Here is a 20,953-nt window from a genome sequence, read left to right as displayed (position 1 = left end):
ATATCTATCTATCATCTATCTATCTAATTATCGATCTATTATCTATCTATCTGTCTGTCTATCTATCGTCTATTTATCTATTAGCTATCTTTCTATATATCTATATATCTAATTATATATCTCTCTAATCATCTATCATCTATCTAATTATATATCTCTCTAATCATCTATCATCTATCATCTCTCTCTCTCTCTCTCTCTCTCTCTCTCTCTCTCTCTCTGTCTCTCTCTCTCCCTCTCTCTCTCCCTCTCTCTCTCTCTCTCTCTCTATACATACATACATACATATAGCTCTCTAATCATCTATCTATCTATCTATCTATCTATCTATCTATCTATCTATCTATCTCCCTAATCATCTATCTATCTATCTATCTATCTATCTATCTATCTATATATATATTTATTATCTATCTATTTATCTCTCTAATCATCTATCTATATATCTAGTATCTATCTATATATCTAATCATATATCTATATATTATCTATCTCCCTAAGCATCTATCTATACTATCTATATATCATCTATCTATCTATCTATCTATCTATCTATCTATCTATCTATCTATCTATCTATTATCTATCTATATATTATCTATCTTTCTATGTATCTATCTACCCAACCATCTATCTATCTATCTATCTATCTATCTATCTATCTATCTATCTATCTATCTATTCATATATCTATTTATATATCTATCTCCTTAAGCATCTATCATCTATCTATCTATCTATCTATCTATCTATCTATCTATCTATCTATCTATCTATCTATCTATCTATCTAATTAATTCATGAAGAGTTACAGTAAGTTGTCCTTCATCAGTAAAGTTCATAGGTTATCTACAGAGAAGGCTACACACTGACCAGTCTTGCTCTATGGGACAGTTACAAAGGATCACACTTGTTTCAGAGGTTAAGATTGAGTTGTTAAAGGGGCTGTTCATCTTTAAAAAATATATTGAATTTTAGTATGATGTAGAGAATCGTATTCTGAGAAAATTTGCAATTGGTTTTCATTTTTTTATTGGTGTTTGAGTTATTAAGTGTTTTATTCAGCAGCTCGCCAGTTTGCAGTTTTAGCAATTGGGTAGCTAGGGTCCAAATTACCCTAGCAACCATGCACTGATTTGCATAAGAGACTGGAACACGAATAGGAGAGGCCTGGATAGAAAGATAAGTAATAAAAAGTAGCAATAACAACAGATGTGTTTAACTTTACAGAGCATTTGTTTTTAGATGGGGTCAGTGACCCCCATTTGAAAGATGGAACGAGTCAAATAATTAGAAAACTATTAAGCATAAATAATGAAAAGTTTCTTAGAATTGACAATTCTATAACATACTAAAAGTTAACTTAAAGATGAACCACCCCTTTGAAGGAAGTCAGCTGCTGCTAAGTACAGTTATTTATGATAGCTGGATTACAGTCAGTGCTATACTCGCTCCTAGTTTTCTTTCCTATAAGACCTGCTGCATTTCCTCCATCTGCCATATTAGATGTCATCCATGAAAGCATACAGCATCTTCCTGACATTCACATGGGCACAGAGCAATGGTTTATTGGTAGGAAATGGGCATTGTACGATATTAATAAAGGATTCGACATTCTCCCAAACTGGTACTGTGTGATTTATTGATGATTGTTATAGGTCAGACTTGAGTTATATGGATAGAAATAGTGCAGTGGAAGGCTAGAAAGTAGACTTATTTGTCCAGTTTGAAATAAAGCCACTGCACCATTCAGCTTCCTGGATTGGAATAGAAAATGGGAAGGCTAGCAAGTGGGCTACTCTGCACAATTTGAATAGGGCCACTGCACCGTGTGTAAGTCGCAACATTTTAAATGAAGGAACAAGGGTGTATGTTTTGCATATTTTAATTAAATAAATGTATTTTATTTAGTTTTAAGAAATAATATTGATAGATGGTCCATGAGCTGGTCCAGTGCTTTTGTCTTATTGCCATTTTATTTGGTTTACATTTCCTAATACAGAAGAGGGATGAGCAAAATATGAACATAGTGAAAAGCAGCCGAAACCAGGCACCAGTTTTGAAATCAGCAGTACAAGGACATGGTATTCATCATAACAAACTTTAACTCTATTTCTAATGCCTATTGCATTAAATGCATATCAAACATCTGCTAACAATACTAACAGTAGATATAATCAATTTACACCTTTAAATACTCAATGTAAATGATTAGTAACACACGAGCCCCTTGAGGATGCACTCAGCGTATGTACCCCACAGCTGCTCAGTATATTCCCCAGAACAATATCTATATCAAACCAGGACACCTATTGGTAAGCTATTGGTCCCTTGATAATAAGGAACGTTTTGCAGTGATATATGTATATATATATATATATATATATATATATATATATATATATATATATATATATATATATATATATATAATTCGATTTTTTTTATTATTGTTTTTGTTATTGTCACAGGGCCTCGAAAGGCGATTACACTTTTTATATCTGCCCTACGAACAACGTTTCGTTTACATAAACCATTTGCTTATACTCATCAGAAGCAGAGCAATGTCAGTGGCGGCGCACATGTCGCGTTCTATTTATTATGAAAATCCACACCTTTACTGTGTTGCTAAAAGTTTGGGATTTGTCATATAAATTGTGTATATACTAATACCTATATATATGTGTCGGACTGACAGACAATATGCGCAAATAGAAGGAAATGTCCTGGAAATCTCAATCTCTCTATATATCTGTCTATCTGTCTGCCTCTGTCTGTCTATCTGTCTGTGTCTATATATTACCAAAATAAACAGATTTACCTGATAGTGTACGACCTGCAACTTCTCCCTGAAATCAGTCTATCTATCTAATTATCAAATATCTATCTATCTATCTATCTATCTATCTATCTATCTATCTATCTATCTATCTATCTATCTATCTATCTATCTATCTATCATATCAATCATCTCTCTCTCTCTCTCTCTCTCTCTCTCTCTCTCTCTCTGTCTGTCTGTCTGTCTGTCTGTCTGTCTATCTATCTCTGTCTAGTATCAGAATGCATCCATCTAACAACAGGAGCAAACAATACAACCAATTCTAAGAATACTTCAGTAGTAACAGGGACAAATAGTAACGCCTGGGCAGTCCCACTAGCAATATGCAGGCATACACTAAAACTTGCAAATTGGAAATAACCCAGATTCCGACCATTAGCCTTTATAATAATAAAGGATCGGTCTGACAGATTTTCTGAACCTCACTACAAATGTAGAATATTGGCCAAACACCATACAACACAAATTACAGGTTGGCAGAGGCTAAACCACAATCACACCCTTACCATTTTATTGATTCCCCCCAAGTGCCAGGTCAAACCCATGGACAGTACTACTCAATATGAATAAATTGGGGGTTTTTAAGCACTGGATCAAACGTAAACCCTGGTATTTGTCACCCAAGCAGAGGCCGATGAAACCCTATAAACCTCCACTTATTACATAGTACATTCACCTTTGGGGTGTGAAATGTGACCCTGATACACAAGGGAGCAGTAGAGAAACAGGGAATCTCAGTAGCAATTTCCCCAGTCACTAGAGATTCAGCCAGACCAACAGCCTTGCGCAGCAGCTGCTCCTATTTTAATCTCTGATCGGCGAGCAAATGGTTAAGGATTCACCTTCCCATGTGTTTCAGCAGCAGCAGCAGAAGAGCTTGTCTGCAGCAGGAATCTCTTCAATGGGCGGCGCTGTCTTGCTTGGCTCTAGCTGAAACCGTTGTAAAGGCTGGTCAGGGGCGTGGGTTTCCCTCCAGCAGCACCAAAACATAGCAAAAAGGGCTTTTGTGACATCCACTTGAGATAAGTCCAATTAGTTTCCCAGGGAGTCTCATCTCCAAGATAACGGAGTAAAGCAGACGCCTGCCTCTCCTGTGTGTGCCATGTTCCTACTCAGCTCTTACCTCCTCCAACTCCTACTCATAACTTTACTACTCTCCCACTGCCCATGTTCCTGCCAACCCGGAGACAGAAGAATTTACCCCGCGCCCAGGTCTCCCAGTGTGAAGGGAAGGACTTTGATTCTCCTTGATGTCAATACAAAAACCCCAGTCAGGACTGTCAGTGAGAACTTTCTTTCTGTTCAGCTCGACCCTTCCATTGTCCACGATGGCTGGCTGGACTTTCTAAGGTAAGTTTTCCAAATGTCTCTCTTAAAATTCTGTACTAAAATGCAACATCTCCTGACCTGCCATGAAATGGATACTTTTACTACAAAACATTTCTGCAGCCTTCTAAAACATGTTCTTTTGGGAGAACGGAACTGGTTTGCATTAAGATGCACATGTTTGCAATGTAAAAAGCATCTCAGAAATTTATCAGTTATGACTGAAAAAAAAATGCTGTGCTTACGCATACCAAGAAATTACCAGCCCTGTCCTGCCTAAAATGACTTTGCACGATATAATGATTGCAGGGGCATTGGGCATATTTCTATCAGGGTTTATCACTGAGCCAGTGTGGCTAATAGGACTCCTAGCCATTCTCTGCTGACTTTCCCTCACTCCAATTACGCACAGTTCCCAGCTCTGCAAACAAAAATTAGCAGCCAAAAAACTTCTTTCAGCGTTTCTGTGGCAACTTCATGAAATCTGTAAAAAAAAAAACTTCGAATAGTACATAAAAGCTAGAAACTGCAGAGTAATAATATTATATTCTTGTCTTGCTTTAATATTCCAAATCCAAAAGGTTATGTTGCCCTGATGGAAAAAAAAATCACATTTGGAACCCCAAAGGTTTTCTCCAAAGTATGTTGCCCTGATGGAAACAAAAACAAAAAAAATCACATTTGCAACTTTGAAATAATTAGGTTGAAATCGACAAATTCCATTCTACTAATTTGTTCTTTTTTCCCCCCTTTGGCGGATATTAATTTCACTTGGTGAGGAGTTTGTGTATACATTACATTCCTCTGTTTATCCCCAAAGGTAACCAAGAAATGATAAAGAATAAATAATTCACCCAGCTGTTGTTCTCGCCTTGGATGTATCATCTGTTCTCACTGCAATAATAAATATGATCACAAAAATAATTACCTACTGCAGAACCATTTATGTCCCAGCTGGGGAGTCTAAACCAAATAAACTTTCATGTCTGGCAGAAGATTTTGTTGAAACCAGGAGACAGGGGAGCTTAAAAATCTTTTAACGAAAAACTGCCCATGTGGAAATGTGTATTTGTGCCCTAATCATTTGCTTCTTCGGGCACCACCATTCTTTGATACAACAGCGTTATTATAAACCTTTTATTATGAACTTTTACTACAATCACAACACCTTCACTGACAACTCTTTCAACACAAATTGCTAATTCTGCAATGACTCCTAAAAATCAGACCTTTTCAAGTCCACAAACATCTATGAAAAATTAGGAATTGCAGTTCAGAACAGTAAACGTAACCTGCGTCTATTTATTTATCTTACATAATTTTACAATACAGTTCCATGGATGGTGGGCACTGAAGAAACGAAGGAACTGTTAATACATTTTAAATCTCACTGACACAACGGTATCAGATAGATACATGCGTCCAAACAGCTTGTTCTGTGCAGGTAATAGTTTTCAAGAATAAATCCAGTCTCATTGGTTAGTCTGTATTGGACCAAAGAAACACATTGTTATATCGTCTTTAATGTGACTGCAGAGGAACATGTCTTTAATTAAAGTCTATCTATCTATCTATCTATCTATTATCTATCTATCTATCTATCTATCTATCTATCTATCTATCATCTATCCATCCATCCATATATTCTATCTATCTATCTATCTATCTATCTCTCTCTCTCTCTCTCTCTCTCTCTCTCTCTCTCTCTCTCTCTCTCTCTCTCTCTGTCTGTCTGTCTCTCTCTCTCTCTCTCTCTCTCTCTCTCTATCATCTATCTATCTATCTATCTATCTATCTATCTATCTATCTATCTATCTATCTATCTATCTATCTATCCCTCTCTCTCTCTCTCTCTCTCTCTCTCTCTCTCTCTCTCATATCTATCATCTATCATATGTCTATATCTGAAGTCAGTGCTGACCTAAAGTTGTGCTTCTGTGGATGGCTAAGGCCTTATTTACGTAGCTCCCAAGGCCTTTTATGTTCTCAGAATACCACTCACTTGCTGCTGAATGCTGACTGAAATATGTGTCCATCTAAAAATCTATAGTTTGCGTTAAAAAGAGAATAATCAGAGTATATAGTAGTGCAACAATGTGGTCTTGGTTATATACCTTTTGGGGAAAGAAATAGTGAAGCGATGCTAATAATATTCCTGCTTCTTCTGCCTGCAGTTCCAAGAGGTTAGTGACGTTGGCTCGAGGTTTGGCTCCTGCCTTTTTAAGATTTGGGGGAAGGAAGACAGATTTTCTGCAATTCCAGAACCTGAAGAATCCGGCAAAGAGCAGAGGAGGACCTGGGCCAGACTACTATCTAAAGAACTATGAGGACGGTAAGAACAAAAAAGCATGGGATCACCCAGCGCTACTCCCCAACTTGTGGCCCCTAGTTGTTGCTGAACTGTTGTTGAATAAAAGCAGGAGTGTGAGAGCACAGGCAGCACAGGCAGCAGCACACGTTGATAATGTCTCCATTCTGTAACCAGCCAGCCACTCTCCACTCCCCTCCACTCCCCCATTACCCCTGGCGTGTGATGCTGCAGGTCTGGTGTAGATCTGGCGCAAATCTTGATCGCTGGCACTCGGACCTGCAACATCCAGCAGCTTATACAAGGAAAAAAAAAACAAGCAAGCATCGAACTGATTTTATAATGATTCTTGGAAAGAAAAGTCATATTTCACCATTTTATTATATTTTTAATAATCGTCTCCATTTTTACTTCGATATCATAGAATAATTTAATTTGGATACACTCTAACTAATGTGGACAAACTGCAGCCAGTAGGCCTTTACATATATATATACTCGCTGATTTCCTACTCAGGATCGTATAGTCGTGTTTGGCAGCTCATTCCGATCGAGGTTCTTTTTTTCGCAAATAATATATATATACTCGTTTTCAGTGTGATGAAGTAATAGAAAAGCAGCGCGTTTTGGTCGCGTTTTGGCGCAGCTAAAGGCGCTTGATGACGAGCCCTGCAGACACTGCAGAACAATGATTGGTCGGTGCTCCTGCAGGGGGCCCTGGATACCGCCAGGCTCACACTCAGCGCAAAAGTAGCAGCCTTTAAAGATGAACCTTTCCACACAAGTTGTTAGCAGAGGTTTTAAGTTTTCATCACCTAAATATAGACCAGAGCTCAGCAATCGCATTTGAGAGAACTGAAGGGGGAGGGAACATGTGGTGTATATTTAGGAATCTGTATAAATCAAAAAAGGTGCAGTAGGGGCTATTTCCTGCCATTATTATATACTAGCAAAATCACCTTAAATTTATTGCAGGTTTCCTCAAGGTGTAACAGCAACCACAAATTATCTGTCCACACTTACTGGCAGCTTCCAAGGGTCTTATTGAAATTAATCATTTGCCTTTTAGCTACTGAAGCCAGTAACTACCTTTTTTTTTTTAAGTTGATAAATAGGTTGACAGGTAAAAATAAACTAGAGAGGAAACTAACTTTTAAAGGGGTAGACCTCCTTTAACATAACTAGTATGATGAAAAAAAGAAAATCAAGACCAACTGAAAAGTTGCTCAGAATAGGATATTATAAAACTAAACGTTAAAGGTGAGTTACACATTTAAAGGGCTACTGCCCCCATACTACTTCAATTTATTGTTGACGTTTATTATTTAATCATTTAAAGGCTATATCTGAGAGATTGAGTTTTCATGCAAGCAAAGTTGGCAAGGCTTATTATGTGTATGATGATACCTTAGCTGGAACAAGCAATATGGCTACTCCCTCTCAATACACACATGCAGTTTACAGAGAAAGAGGGGTTTGTATACATTTGAAAACAAAACTAAACCTACTTTTTATTTGTGAGAGCAGGTATCTTGAGTTTGATTCCATCTTGATCACTAGTTTGTATGTTCTCTCCATGTTTGCCTCCGTTTAACCCGGTTCCCTCCCACACTTCACTAAAACATACAGGCAGGTTAATTGGCTTCTGACAAAACTGGCCCTAGTGTGTGTGAATGTGATAGGAAACTTAGATTGTAAGCTCTACTGGGGCAGGGACTGATATAAATGCTGTATTATCTTTGTATAGCGCGGTTGAATACGTTAGGGGTGTATAAATAACTGATAAACAAACAAACATACATGAAAGGTTGAGTAAGTTATGTATGCGCTTCCATTGTGCTGCAGCTCCTAAATTGGCTATCATGGCACCTGATCTGTGTAAATGATACATGGGAGATAACTTGTATACAACATGGTTAAGAATAAGGTTAAAGGAACAGTAATACCAACATTTTTTCATAATCAATTCCCCCCTAAACTGCTATAGTATAGTAGGTATAGTAGTAGTATTTCAGGCTTATATTATGGGGCAGATTTATCAAGGGCCGAATAGTAAATTAAAATTTGAATTTTCGAGTTTGAAAATTCACACATTCAAATTTGAATCCCTCTATTCGAATGTAAATTAGAATGTGAGATTTATAACACCTTGACCATGGAAACAGTCTTATTTTGAATATTCAACACCTGCCGAGTTCATGTACAAGTCAATGGCAGAGGCCCGTTAAGACATTGGGGGGTTATTTATCAAGCTCCGAATATCCAAACCTCGAATAATTCATAGTTTTCAGAGCAAAAAAAAAAAACTAAGAATTTTTCAAGATTTATTAAAGTCTGAATCCGAAACCCCAGCGTCTAAAAGCTTTCGAGGCCCTGTATAAAATCAATGGAGAAGGTCCCAGTGTCTGCGCTGATATCCGACGATTTCGGGGTTTTGGTGCAAAAAACGTTTGCGTTTTTGCAGAAACAATTCTGAGTTTTCGGGGAAAACCCTATTATTTTTGGCTTTTTTCTTCATAAATAAGGTCCATTCGGGAATTCGGAGTTAGTCTGAGTCGGATATTAGAAATACTGAGATAAATTCGAACCTTGAAAAATAACCCCCTTGGAGATGTTAATAGCCTTCCTGAAATTCAATTTTTTTTTGCGGGAGAAAAACTCGATTCATACAAATAGAATACAAATCAAATACGATTCAAATCAGGTCGGAACCATTAGTTTGAATATTAAACATTAACATTTTTTCTTAAATAACCTCCCAGTCAAATTATGAGTATATTCGAATTAAGAAAAATTCACATGAATTTCAAAATAAAAGATAAATGGGCCTCCAAGTGTTAACCTAATTTTGTGTTAGTCCTTTACAAATTGCGATATCGCTATTGTATAAAAATTAGGCACATGCAATGTATTGTGGGTCAAGACAATCCATTGTGGTTACCCAAAGTTAAAAAGGAGTAAACATTTTTTTTTGTTAAAAGGCACTGATAGTTGCCACTAAATATTGTATAGACTCACTTACATATATATAGTTATTTTAGAAATATATATAGTTATATTAGAAATAAAATCCGCAGCTAAAGTGCAATAGGAGTAGTGATTGCATCCTGAATTTATTTATGTATGTGTAGCTTACTTGTGTTGGCTGAAGTGCTCATCCAATTCAGCCAGTATTAAGTAAATCTGTGTGTGGGGACCCTGAACAAGCACTGTGTATGACCAAGCTTTGTTGTTATTGAACTACTGTTACACGGAAAAATGCAGAACCAGTTGGGATGATGACCCTTTTGGGGCCTGCTTGTTGTCAGGACGAGCCCACACTTGAGCGATGTGATCAATTTGGCCATCCACTTATGTGGCTAAATGGAACAATATGGAAGGTTTGAAAAACACCCATGTGTGGCTAGTCTTTTGGATAATTCACAAGCTTCAATTGTTCCTTCAAATACAACATTAATGGAAGGACAGGCAAGTTCTTGCAGCACTGTTTTAAGCTATATCTCCCAAGTGCTCAGATGTCACGGGCATACTGGCTTCTGGCTTACAGTCCTACTCTAGTGGGCATAAGGCAATGGTTTTTTTCTTTGACTCATTTGAGCAAGCCATGACTGGCAGAGGATCAAAATTTGGAACAGTGAGTGCTGTTGTCATGAGAGAATTGTTAACCTTACTAGGGCTATGCAGAATTGGATTTATGAGGAAATGCTGTAGAATGTGGTAAGGAAAAAATGCAATATACAGGAGCATAGCTATAAACAGATGCACACACATATACATTTAAAATTGCAGCTGTAGCTCTCCTAACTGATTACTCTCTAACTGCATCTCCATTAAAGTAGTCCAGATAGAGTGTAGACTGTGTAGGCAATAACAAAGTTCAGTCTCATTCATGTCTACCAACATCAGAACTATGGATAACTGAATAATGCTACCCAAAATGCCTAATAAAGGCCTCTTGGTGGAGCACTTTCCCTTTAAGCATTAGTGGTAATCTATTATGGAGAATAAATAGTCCTGTAATTCTACTAATATTTTTAATCATACACACAAAAAGAGTTATTTGCACTTGATGCTTCCAACAGTTTTCCAAGGCTGGTACTGGTAATATAGGTAACATGTGTGGCTTAAGACCAGCGTTCCCTTTAAGTTGCTTGCATACATACACACATACCAGAACATAGAAAATCTTATCTTGCTTCAGTCATCATATCAGAAGGAGCTCAATGACTAAATTCATAGATGAAATATTTAGTATTACTTTACTTCCATCTATTTTGAGCAGGAATTCTTACAGGATGATGGCTGTGGGTTTTTATAGGTGCGCTGGTGTATCCAGCCTTCGGACCAAGTACAGTCTTGACCTTCTCCTTTTTCTTCTCCCAGTCATGTCCTCTACTTCTCAGCCTTACTGATCACTCCCCCAAAAGACATTCAAGAAAGCCTAGGGTGAGGATGAGTTTAAAAAAAACAAACTCCTGTGTGCCATTAGGGATTTAGATGGATTTTAAGGTTACTTTTTTTAGGTGGTCCCTATAGTATAGTCGCAGGCACATTTTATAATTGAGAAAATAAGACTTTCAGGAAATGTCTATCATTCTTTGTTATATAGTATGTATTCTATTGGGGAAAAGCCTTAAAAAATGAAGCTCTGCAAGTGATTTTTTCTATATAAGTCAATGGGGAAGGTCCCAGTGTCTGCGCTGCTGTCTGTACTGATATCCAATAATTTCAGGGATTTTGGACCAAAAAGTAAGAAAAATTCATAGTATTTGCGGAAAAGTCCGAAAAATGTGTACTTTTGAGTAATGCTCTGAAGTTATCGGATTTTTGTCTGAGCCTATTTTTTCAGACTTTTTTGATGATAAATAAGGTCCATTCAGGCAATTGGAGTTGCTTGGATTTCTAACTTAGAAATAAAATCGGACCTTGATAAATAACCCCCTGGATGTTTCAGAATGTCCGAATAGTTTTCAGCATGTCAAGTAAAGCTTTAATGAATGTAAAAGAAACTCAACAATTGGCAAAATGCTAAATTTTTCCAGGAAAAACAGTTTTCCAATTCTCAGTGCAAATTTTCAGCGTCTGTTTTGAGATTTTATCAATTAATGTCCAAATTCATATTTCTCACTTTTCTTCTGACTCTACTTGACTCCACTGGAGAAATTGAAAAAATGTTTTTATTAAATAGAATGTAATTATTCAACGTGACAAAAATGAAAAAAAAAAAAAAAAAACAAACCCAGAGAACTTTATTCAACTTTCCATAAATGTGCAAATCTGAGCAGGGGAAAGAAAACCTCAGCATTTGGTAAAGGTTAAACAGATTACAACATTTCTAACATGAATTATGTAGCCCATAATCCCATGATAACTAAGAATAGAGGAGAATTTCCCTCTTTTATTATGAGGCTACATTTTGAAGCACAGTAAAATCCCCAAAATATAAGAAACCCCACATTTTGATGTTTTTTTTTATATAGTTGCTATCAACACATGTCCTTCAGAACTATTGTATAAGACAGCTTTTCTTTAAAAACAGACAAAAACTTTGGTTTATGGATGGCAATGTAAAATGTTGTTTAACTAACACGGTTAGTACTCTGTTTCCCAAGCGGATTATACAGTTAAGTTGTTGTGAAACATTTTGTGCACACCGGAGGTAATTTTGTAAACAGACTGCAATTGACTTATTTTCTCAATTCTACAACTATGCCCTTTTGTGGATATTTCTAACTCGATTAGAAAATATGAAGTAAGATTGCTTGAGATTATTTTTCCTGCCTGTTATTATACCTGTAATAGAATTATTGCAAGCTGCCCAGTATATACCCCATATTATTATGCTTACAGAAAAAAAAGTTTGAAACAGTAACATAATATGCATAATATTTGGCAAATTTTATCAAAGAATGTATCAGATCCATTCAGCATTACAGAAGCAAGCAATATACTTTAGCTTCGGGGCAGAGACAAGGTTAATTAAAATGCCCACATTACAACCCTGCATGTTTTTTACATTAAAGATCTGTTTCACTGAATTTTCCTCATCTGACTTAGACCGTTCTACTTATCCTTTGAAGTCTCAGACCATGTTTCTCATGTTGAATGTAACACTTGAAATTGATCATTTCAAGAATCCACATACAACTTGGATTACCCTCCTGCAATTTCTACAAATACAAACACTAGTACTGAAGCATAATACTGCTACCCTCTTTTAAATCATCTCCATATAGTAGATTTTCCTAAACTTTGGGGCTGCCCGCCCAGGAGTCCCAGGAAAGTGGATGCGGGAGCCTAGTCTGAGGACCAATTATAGTAATATTTAGATGAATATTTGCTCTACTGGATATGTCTAGATCATTATAAGATTACATTTTTTTTTTAAATATATATGTATGTGTTAAGGAGGACCACAGAAGGGTTGCTAGGACCCAAACAGTTTTAGAATCTCTGTGATATAGTGACTGCCTCTTGAAGAAGATGGGCGCTGATTTTCTGTGAAAGTGAAACATTTTGCAAAGATAATTTTTATTGGAGCACTCTTATATATAGTACAGACAACATTTTTCATTCTCTGGTCTTTTTGAAAGTTTAAAAAAAAAAAAAAAAAAAAAAAAGGATTCAATGATTGATCCTTTTATCTCCAAAGACGTATTTATAACATTTTGTAGATAAAAGAACAAAATAATGGAAATGCTTTGCAATATATCAACGTGAAGTAAGATTAGGGTCTCCCTCGCCTTTAGGACAGCTTTATCTCTTTTTGAAATGCTTTCCTACAAGTCCTGAACTATGTGCTGTAGGATAATAGATCATTGTTTAAAAAGAAACACCTGTAGTTAATTAAGGTATATAGGGTATATAGAGGTATATAGACATTATGGATATCCTTTACATTATAGGTGCACTCACTGTCAAGTGCTTTCATAATTAGATGGAAAGATTTGTCTAGCCTTGCCAGGGGCAGTTGCAATACCTGCTGGGAAATATGGTGTATTATGAGCAATTTTAACTTCACCAGGTTTGTAAATAAGCCATTACATCAGAGGTTTCTTTTCATAAATCCCCACTTTGATGTCAGATGTTCAGCCAGAGCAGATCATAACAAAGCTATAGACAGATATAAACATTACTTCCTATCTGCCATCTAAAGCTCTGTGCCCCACAATCTGGGAACTGCTGCCTTAAGTGCTTTAAGGTTGAAGCACAGAAATGACAAATTATGATAAGAAACAATAACTGGGCCCTGTTGGGTGCTCATTGTATTAGGCCAGATAACATGCAGAACTTCATCCTGGTAAAAGATAAAGATGATAATAATACATTTTGATAGAGGATCAGTAAAAATAAATGAATACCTAATTCAAAATGTACTCAAAAAATTCTAAAAAAAAGAAAAAAGACTACAATACTAGTTAGTTTAAGAATCTAAGTTTAATAAAGGGAACTTTACTTGTACATTATGGTTAAGGATTTTGCCGAATCCAAGTGCCTGGTTGGACTGAAACTGAACCCTTAAAATCATATAACTTGATATCATGTAATTATGGAAATCGTAGATTTATTTTGCCCTGTTTTGCATGCATTATTTTATTGAATTATGAAGATATACATACGCAAATTAGGACTTGAATGCAGTTCAGGATTCTTTTGTGAAAGATTTGGTATTCGGCTGAATCAAGAAAAAGTGGATTTAGTACATCCCTACATTTGTATTTAGTATTGAGTGGGCTGTTACCAGCATGTAGGGGTTAAAAAAACAATTACAAAATTGAAACATTTATTGACATTTTTTCTTAAAAAAATAGTAAATATACTATTGTTTGTAAATATCTAATTCACTGGGAGCCAACCCAAAATCAAAACAGTTTTAACCAACAACAAATGGATAAACAGCCCACACTGAATGGTGTAAGCACTTGTATTTTTTAGGAAAACAAACCTCATGCAAATGCCCTGCCCTCCACATCGGGAGGGATCTCAAAGGCGGCCACGTTGGGGGTACACACATTGGCATAATGACCTAGTCTCCCATCTTGCTCAGTATGCACATGTGTTAGACCCAGGATTGGTTGATGATGGGAGCAGAGTGCTTACAGGTTTTTTTTTTATCTTTTGCAAAAAACATTATTGTTTGCCCCACACAGAGTGTGGGCTCTGTTAGCCCCCATCTCCATCAGGGGAGACAAAAGAGGGGGAAAGTGATAGGCAACCTTTAATTTGTGTGACTAAAATAAAAAAGTAGACTAGAGTTAGGAATTTTTAGAACCTAAGTACCTCCTAGGTTTTAGATATCATTGGTAATCAAAATGCAGACTCTTTGATATCAAGTTCAGAGTTTTTTCTTTTTTTCCCTAAAAATTAAATACAGAGGTGAAAGTCATGTATGAAAAAACAACATTGTCTGAATAGAACAAAAAGCCATATTTGTGGATGCACATAAAGTAGCAACTACCAAACACCACATATCTGGGACAGCTGAAAAAACTGTGAATACACTCTGTGTGGTTTTATACCCCTTATCTGTGAAACAGCCCAGAAGCGATTCTTTTATTAAATACATACCTTCAGCTAGTTAGAACTGCCTTACTTCTTAAAGCCAAAATTATGGACGAAATTCTTTCCAGAAATATGTTTTTTTTTCAACTTAAAAAAATTAAAAAAATGAAGAAACATTAATAATATTTTTTTTCACTAAAACCCGTGTTAAGTAATGAACTCAATATATATATTGCCTTGAGAAAGGTGGACCGAAACATCACATTGGCTGTTTATATGGTCACACAAATATAATCTTTATTATTGCACAAAAGTCCCGGTGTTGCTGGTCTTCTTGGAGAATATATATATTCTCTATGTGAGCCGAAACGCGTTGATGCACCATGCACGAATAAACACACTTTGAAATATATTTGCTGGTCAATGCCGTGAGTGCTTTCTCTGGACTTCTATATATATATATATATATATATATATATATATATATATATATATATATATATATATATATATATATATATATATATATATATATATATATATATATATATATATATCAAAACAGGGGGGTTGTGGGAGCACTCTAAAGGCTTTAAAGTATATATATATATATATATATAAGTATAATAAATGCTATTGCATATGTACCCAAAACAGGGGTTATTTTGTTACAAAGTTATGATCATAAAATTGATAAGCCACCATACCACGTCAAGGTAAACCCCGAATGGCGGTCCCTAACTTGTTTTATATTTTATGTGCATTTTAGCATTACCTGTAATCAATGTCCGTTGAACGCTGTTTTTTCACTGAGGGCTAAATCCTCCCCAGCCAGCAATCAGGCTTTTAAAGGAGAGATATTCCCAAAACAAACGCCCAATTTTAAAGCATAGGATCACCACTAGTTAAAAGGGGGGGTATGGGGTGCTACAACCACTGAAGCTATGCCACAGCTCCTGGGTAAATATACAATATCAAAACAGGGGTTGTTTTGATATATATATATATATATATATATATATATATATATATATATATATATAGATATATATATATATATATATATTTTGAAAGAAGTCCGCACGCTCAGGTCTTAAAGAACAAAAATTACATTTAGGTTTATAAATGGGAGACTTAACATTTCCGCCAGCAATCTAGCCTTTCTTTATGAACTTAAATATATTTTTTGTTCTTTAAGACCAAAGTGTGCGACTTCTTTTCGAATTGAATAACACTGTTGTGGCTCTGCACCCAGGCAAGTAACTACATTTTTTCGAAAGTGCTGGCATCTTTATATTGATATGGTACTTCTGAACAATCCAAATCCAAATATTTTTAAAATAAACATTCCTGTTAAGTGTGGATCCATGTCATTCTGTTTAATTCAACATTCGATTGAACATATTTACCAGCAGACGGTCAAGTTGCAATATATATTTAGGGATTACTCCTCCATGGTTCTTAAATAAGGTTGTGCTCGAGTTAAAAAAAAGTCACATGCATTTTGTCTTAGCTTTTTTTTCCCTACAAATTTGAATTTAGATAAATCTGCCCTAGTCCAAGTTGCTGTCAATCAGCATTTATCATGTAATCAGTGGTCACACAGTATAAACAGTAGGTAGAAAAAGCTGTATAATGCTTTGCAACAATTGTTAGCCAGAAACTGGGGGAAAAATCCAACTAGTACCTTATGATTAGCAAAGCTAAAATAAAAAGATCTGAGGCATATACAAATCCAAGTGCATTATGCTTAAAAACAAATGGTACCCAAAAGCTTGCCAAATGTTAGCCGTTTTTTTACCAACAGTGCATGGTTCTTTTTCTCTGGAACTTAATTGTAGTAGTGGGCGCTGTGTAATGGGTGCCGCAAAGTCATACATTTTTAAATGCAGGAGCAAATTAGCTTTCACTTTGGTAATTTGCTTTGTCAGTGCGTTGGCACAAAATACAAGGGACGCAAAGGTAACTTCTCCCTAAGACTCGTCTTAATTTCAGGGCTCCCTTGCCTTTTTGCTTCCTGTACTTTGCATCTTGTACACAATGCTGCCTTTGTCATAGGAGAGTGAACAGGGTTCTCGGTTTTCTTAAGTTGCAAAGAGCATGTATAGGTGTAAGTACTTTTGTAAATAGCGTATAAGAGTGGAATCATGAGTGCGATTTTGTGCTTTGCACTCAAGCTTACACTGACGTTAATACGTTGACCCTAAACAAATGCAGCAAAAACAAAAAACAGGCTCAAGCCTATTCTCCTGAACCTCCGGAGGTGGCTATTTTTACACGAGGGGGCAGATTCATACTCCATCGATTGCTAGCTTTGGGGATAATCATTGTAAACAAAACAAGAAGACAAGTTCTTTAATAAGGTGCTCACATTTTCTTGCATTGCTTACTCTGAACCCAACACTTCTTCGTCAATATAGTTCTTTGTAATGCTTTTGGTAATACTGAACACAATTTTTACAGAAATAATAATAACATTCTGAGAAAATCTGAAAAAAATAGCAGCTATAAATATGGAATATTTGGTATTTTGATCATAGTTTTCAATAGGTATTTTCGACCAATAACTACAAGAGGTAACACCTCTTAATGAGATTTTCATTTGTATAAGCAGGCATGTGACCTAAACGATTACTTATTATTGTAATAACATAGATTTGTAATTGCCGAAAATTCTTATAAATTTCCATGCTGTTTGTCTTTACAGATATTGTACGTAGTGATATCTCTCTTGACAAGCAGAAAGGCTGCAATATTGCCCAGCACCCAGATACCATGCTGGAACTGCAAAGGGAAAAGGCAGCACAAATGCATCTTGTTTTAATGAAAGAACAATTCTCAAACACTTACAGCAATCTGACACTGACAGGTAAGAATTCTATCTCATGAGACAATATGCAGGACATTTAAATATGTGTAAGAGAATAATGCCAAAGGCTTAGCATTAAAATAATAAAAAAAAAACTCTAATATTTAAAATCATATTATTTATGTTCCTATTGTACACTTGCTTGTGAGTGCTAAACCACTGCTTTTTGTAATCTCAAAATAGTTGGTAATTTGCTTGCACAGTGTCTTCTCTTCTGCTTGTTTTCTTCTCCTGGTCCCAAGTGCAAGTGGCAACGCATGACTAGAACACTCATTTATCAGTTATGAATTATGGAAAGTGTGAGACTTCCTAACTTCAAAACTCAAAGTTGATGGGAAGAATAGTCTGAATATTGGATATGTGGTCCATTTTGATTTATTGTCGATTGCACAACAGTAGTAAACAGACATGTATACTGTATGTTAACCATATCTTGGGGGTGAAATCAAATTTAGAATCTGCAAGGGCTCTTTCCAATAGCAAGAAGATAAATGTTAAGCAATTCCAATACTTTTTATACTTTGTTAATTAATATGTATCTTTGTTGTCTGGGGGCAAATTTCAGCTCACTGAAAAGTCTTTTGGGCTGATAAAGTGTATGTATATTTAAAAAACAAAATAATTTCTGCATATACTGTAAATGCCATCAGTATTTATGACTGAGCTCCAGCTGATGCAGCTGTACATGACAGCATATACAGCTGCATTAAAAATCAATATCGGTAAAGACAAGAGGTCCTCTGCTCTCAATCCATTATCAATATATTAAAGGAGAACCAAACCTTTTTATTAAATTCTCCTACCCTACATAGACCCCCCCCTGCTCCCCCAGCCTAGGCCCCTAACTCTTTACTTACCCCTCATTGCAGATTCAGGGCATCAGAGTTCATGGGCACCATCTTCTTCTCTTCAGTAATTTTTGGGTCTTCTTCCGGCGCTTCGCCAATTTCCATGGCTTTCGACGCATGCGCAGTTGCGAGGGACCAGAACATTGTGCCAAATGCGCATGTACCGATACGCCACTCTCTTCCCGAAGATTATTGATACATTTTTAAACAAAAAAGTGATTGCTTATCCATATATTACAATATATTCAAGCTGGCCAACTGTCTCAAAGTCATCCCCGGTATTGCCAGTCTTACATTCACTTTCCTCTGATTCCTTAAGAATTCTAGTGCTTCATTACATGTTTACATTTTAACTTTTGGGAGTTTTAAACTTGAACGGTGAAACTTAGTCCCTGTGTAAAATGTATAATGAAACAACAGAATTCTTAATGAATCAGATGAAAGTGAGTTTAGGACAAGCCAGACCAGCTTGAATATATTGTGATACATGGACAAAAATCCCTGTTTTATTTAAAGGGTAAGGCATTTTTTAGAAGCTTAATGAACCTAATGTCCCAATGTCCTTAATATATTGATAATGGGTTGAGTGCAGAGGACTCTTGTATTTGTCTATATGTATTTTGTGGTCACAGCCTCATTGCACCCCCGCCTAATGGTTTAAAATTTAGTGGTGAGCACAACTTTTCTTTTTTTTTTTATTGTTGTGGCATTACAACCAACATTGCTACCTTCTAAAAAGATATGGTGAATTGGTTAGAGACATGTAAAATGAGGCAATGCAAGAGTAATACTTCTCTTTGAATGTGCACTCTGCATGAACCCAGTAAGCATTAAAGAGCTAATAGCACAAAAAACACAGAAGGCAAGTTTTTCTTGGCAGTTTTATTTGAATTACCTTATTATTATACAAAATTATATGGCACATGTTTCATATCATACAATTGACCTTAGCGACTACAGGTACATGCACATCAGCACTGCAGACAATTTGCAAAGTATTTGTTGAATCTTCTTCTATACTATACATTAAGTGGGAAGTTTCATAAAAGTGCTGATAAAGAAAATATTTTACAGGCATCAAAAAAATTGAATTGCCACAAGCCACAAAAAATGTTTTCAGAATTTATCCATGACATTTTGAATACACTTTTTTTCAGTTAAACGTATGCATCTACAATGAAAATGCTTAACACACTCACCAAAGCCACAAAAAAATCTTAGAAAATGTTCTAATATCTCAATTGTTTTAGTTATGGATATAAAAAGTATGCTGTAAGAGCTATTATGTGGCAGAAAAGAAGACTTATTTTAGTGCAGGTAGGTAGATATAAAGATTTTTATGAATTCAGGGGTGTTGCGCTTGCCACATACAGTTTTTTTTTTATCAATCAGATGTATTTTGTTATTTTTCTATTTATCCAGATCAGTATCACTGTTGTTTCAGTTAGTACAGATTTTAGGGACAAAAATTTTTTGATGAAATGTATGAAAAATATATATTTATGAACCAAAGGAGAAGACTCAGTATAATGACATAAGTTCATGACTCCAAGGGGGTTATTTGTCAAGGTCCATATTTCCTAGTTAGAAATCCGTGCAACTCTGATTGGCCGAATGGATCTTATTTATGAAGAAAGCCCGAAAAAAAGGGTCAGGCAAACTTCGAGCTTTCACCGAAAACTCAGAATTGTACGTAGTTTCTGCGCAAAAAAACTCTATAATCTACAAAAAATTGTAGGTTTCGGAGTTTTTTTGCGCAGAAACCATGAACTCATCAGATATCGGTACAGACATCAGCGCAGACACTGGGACCTTCCCCATTGACGTATATAGGACCTCGAGAGCTTTTAGATGCCGGGGATTCTGAGTTTTTAGACCATCGGACTTTAATAAATCTCGTTTGTTTTTTTCTCCGAAAACCACAAATTATTTGAGGTTCGGATATTCTGACATGGATAAATAACCCCCCTAGAGTGCACCAAACCTTACTTCTGAAATCACAATACCATTAGAATTATTATTATACAAAATCAAAGAAACAACTAAAAACATGTGACCTTAAAAGTTTTTGGACTTAGTAGAGACGCAAACGCTATTTACAAGTTGTGTTGCAGATCGTGCTTTTCTTCTCACACTGGATTTTAATTATGACACAGGAATATTTATTTCACAGTGTAATACAATTTAATTATTCTTTTTTTTTTTTTGTGGTGGCTGCTGAAACTTAAGTGTGGCACAATATGTCTGGGTAGACAAACATGT

At 35.8% G+C, this 20,953-nt stretch overlaps 1 protein-coding gene across 1 annotated transcript in view; it reads left to right on the top strand.

The window, feature by feature from the left end:
* The first annotated feature begins 3,629 nt into the window (after positions 1-3,629).
* hpse2.L (heparanase 2 (inactive) L homeolog) overlaps positions 3,630-20,953 on the top strand; it is a 166,840-nt gene continuing 149,516 nt past the window's right edge. The window contains exons 1-3 of the mRNA XM_018225283.2: positions 3,630-4,189; positions 6,340-6,497; positions 17,682-17,843. Of these exons, the coding sequence (XP_018080772.1) occupies positions 3,942-4,189; positions 6,340-6,497; positions 17,682-17,843 (568 nt within the window). The 5' untranslated portion in view covers positions 3,630-3,941. The remainder of the gene's footprint in view (positions 4,190-6,339; positions 6,498-17,681; positions 17,844-20,953) is intronic.

The sequence above is a fragment of the Xenopus laevis genome, chromosome 7L, assembly GCF_017654675.1.
Source record: "Xenopus laevis strain J_2021 chromosome 7L, Xenopus_laevis_v10.1, whole genome shotgun sequence".
Classification (NCBI taxonomy): domain Eukaryota; kingdom Metazoa; phylum Chordata; class Amphibia; order Anura; family Pipidae; genus Xenopus; species Xenopus laevis.
Note: the sequence above shows the minus strand (reverse complement) of the source record. Positions and strands in the feature narration are given on the sequence as shown.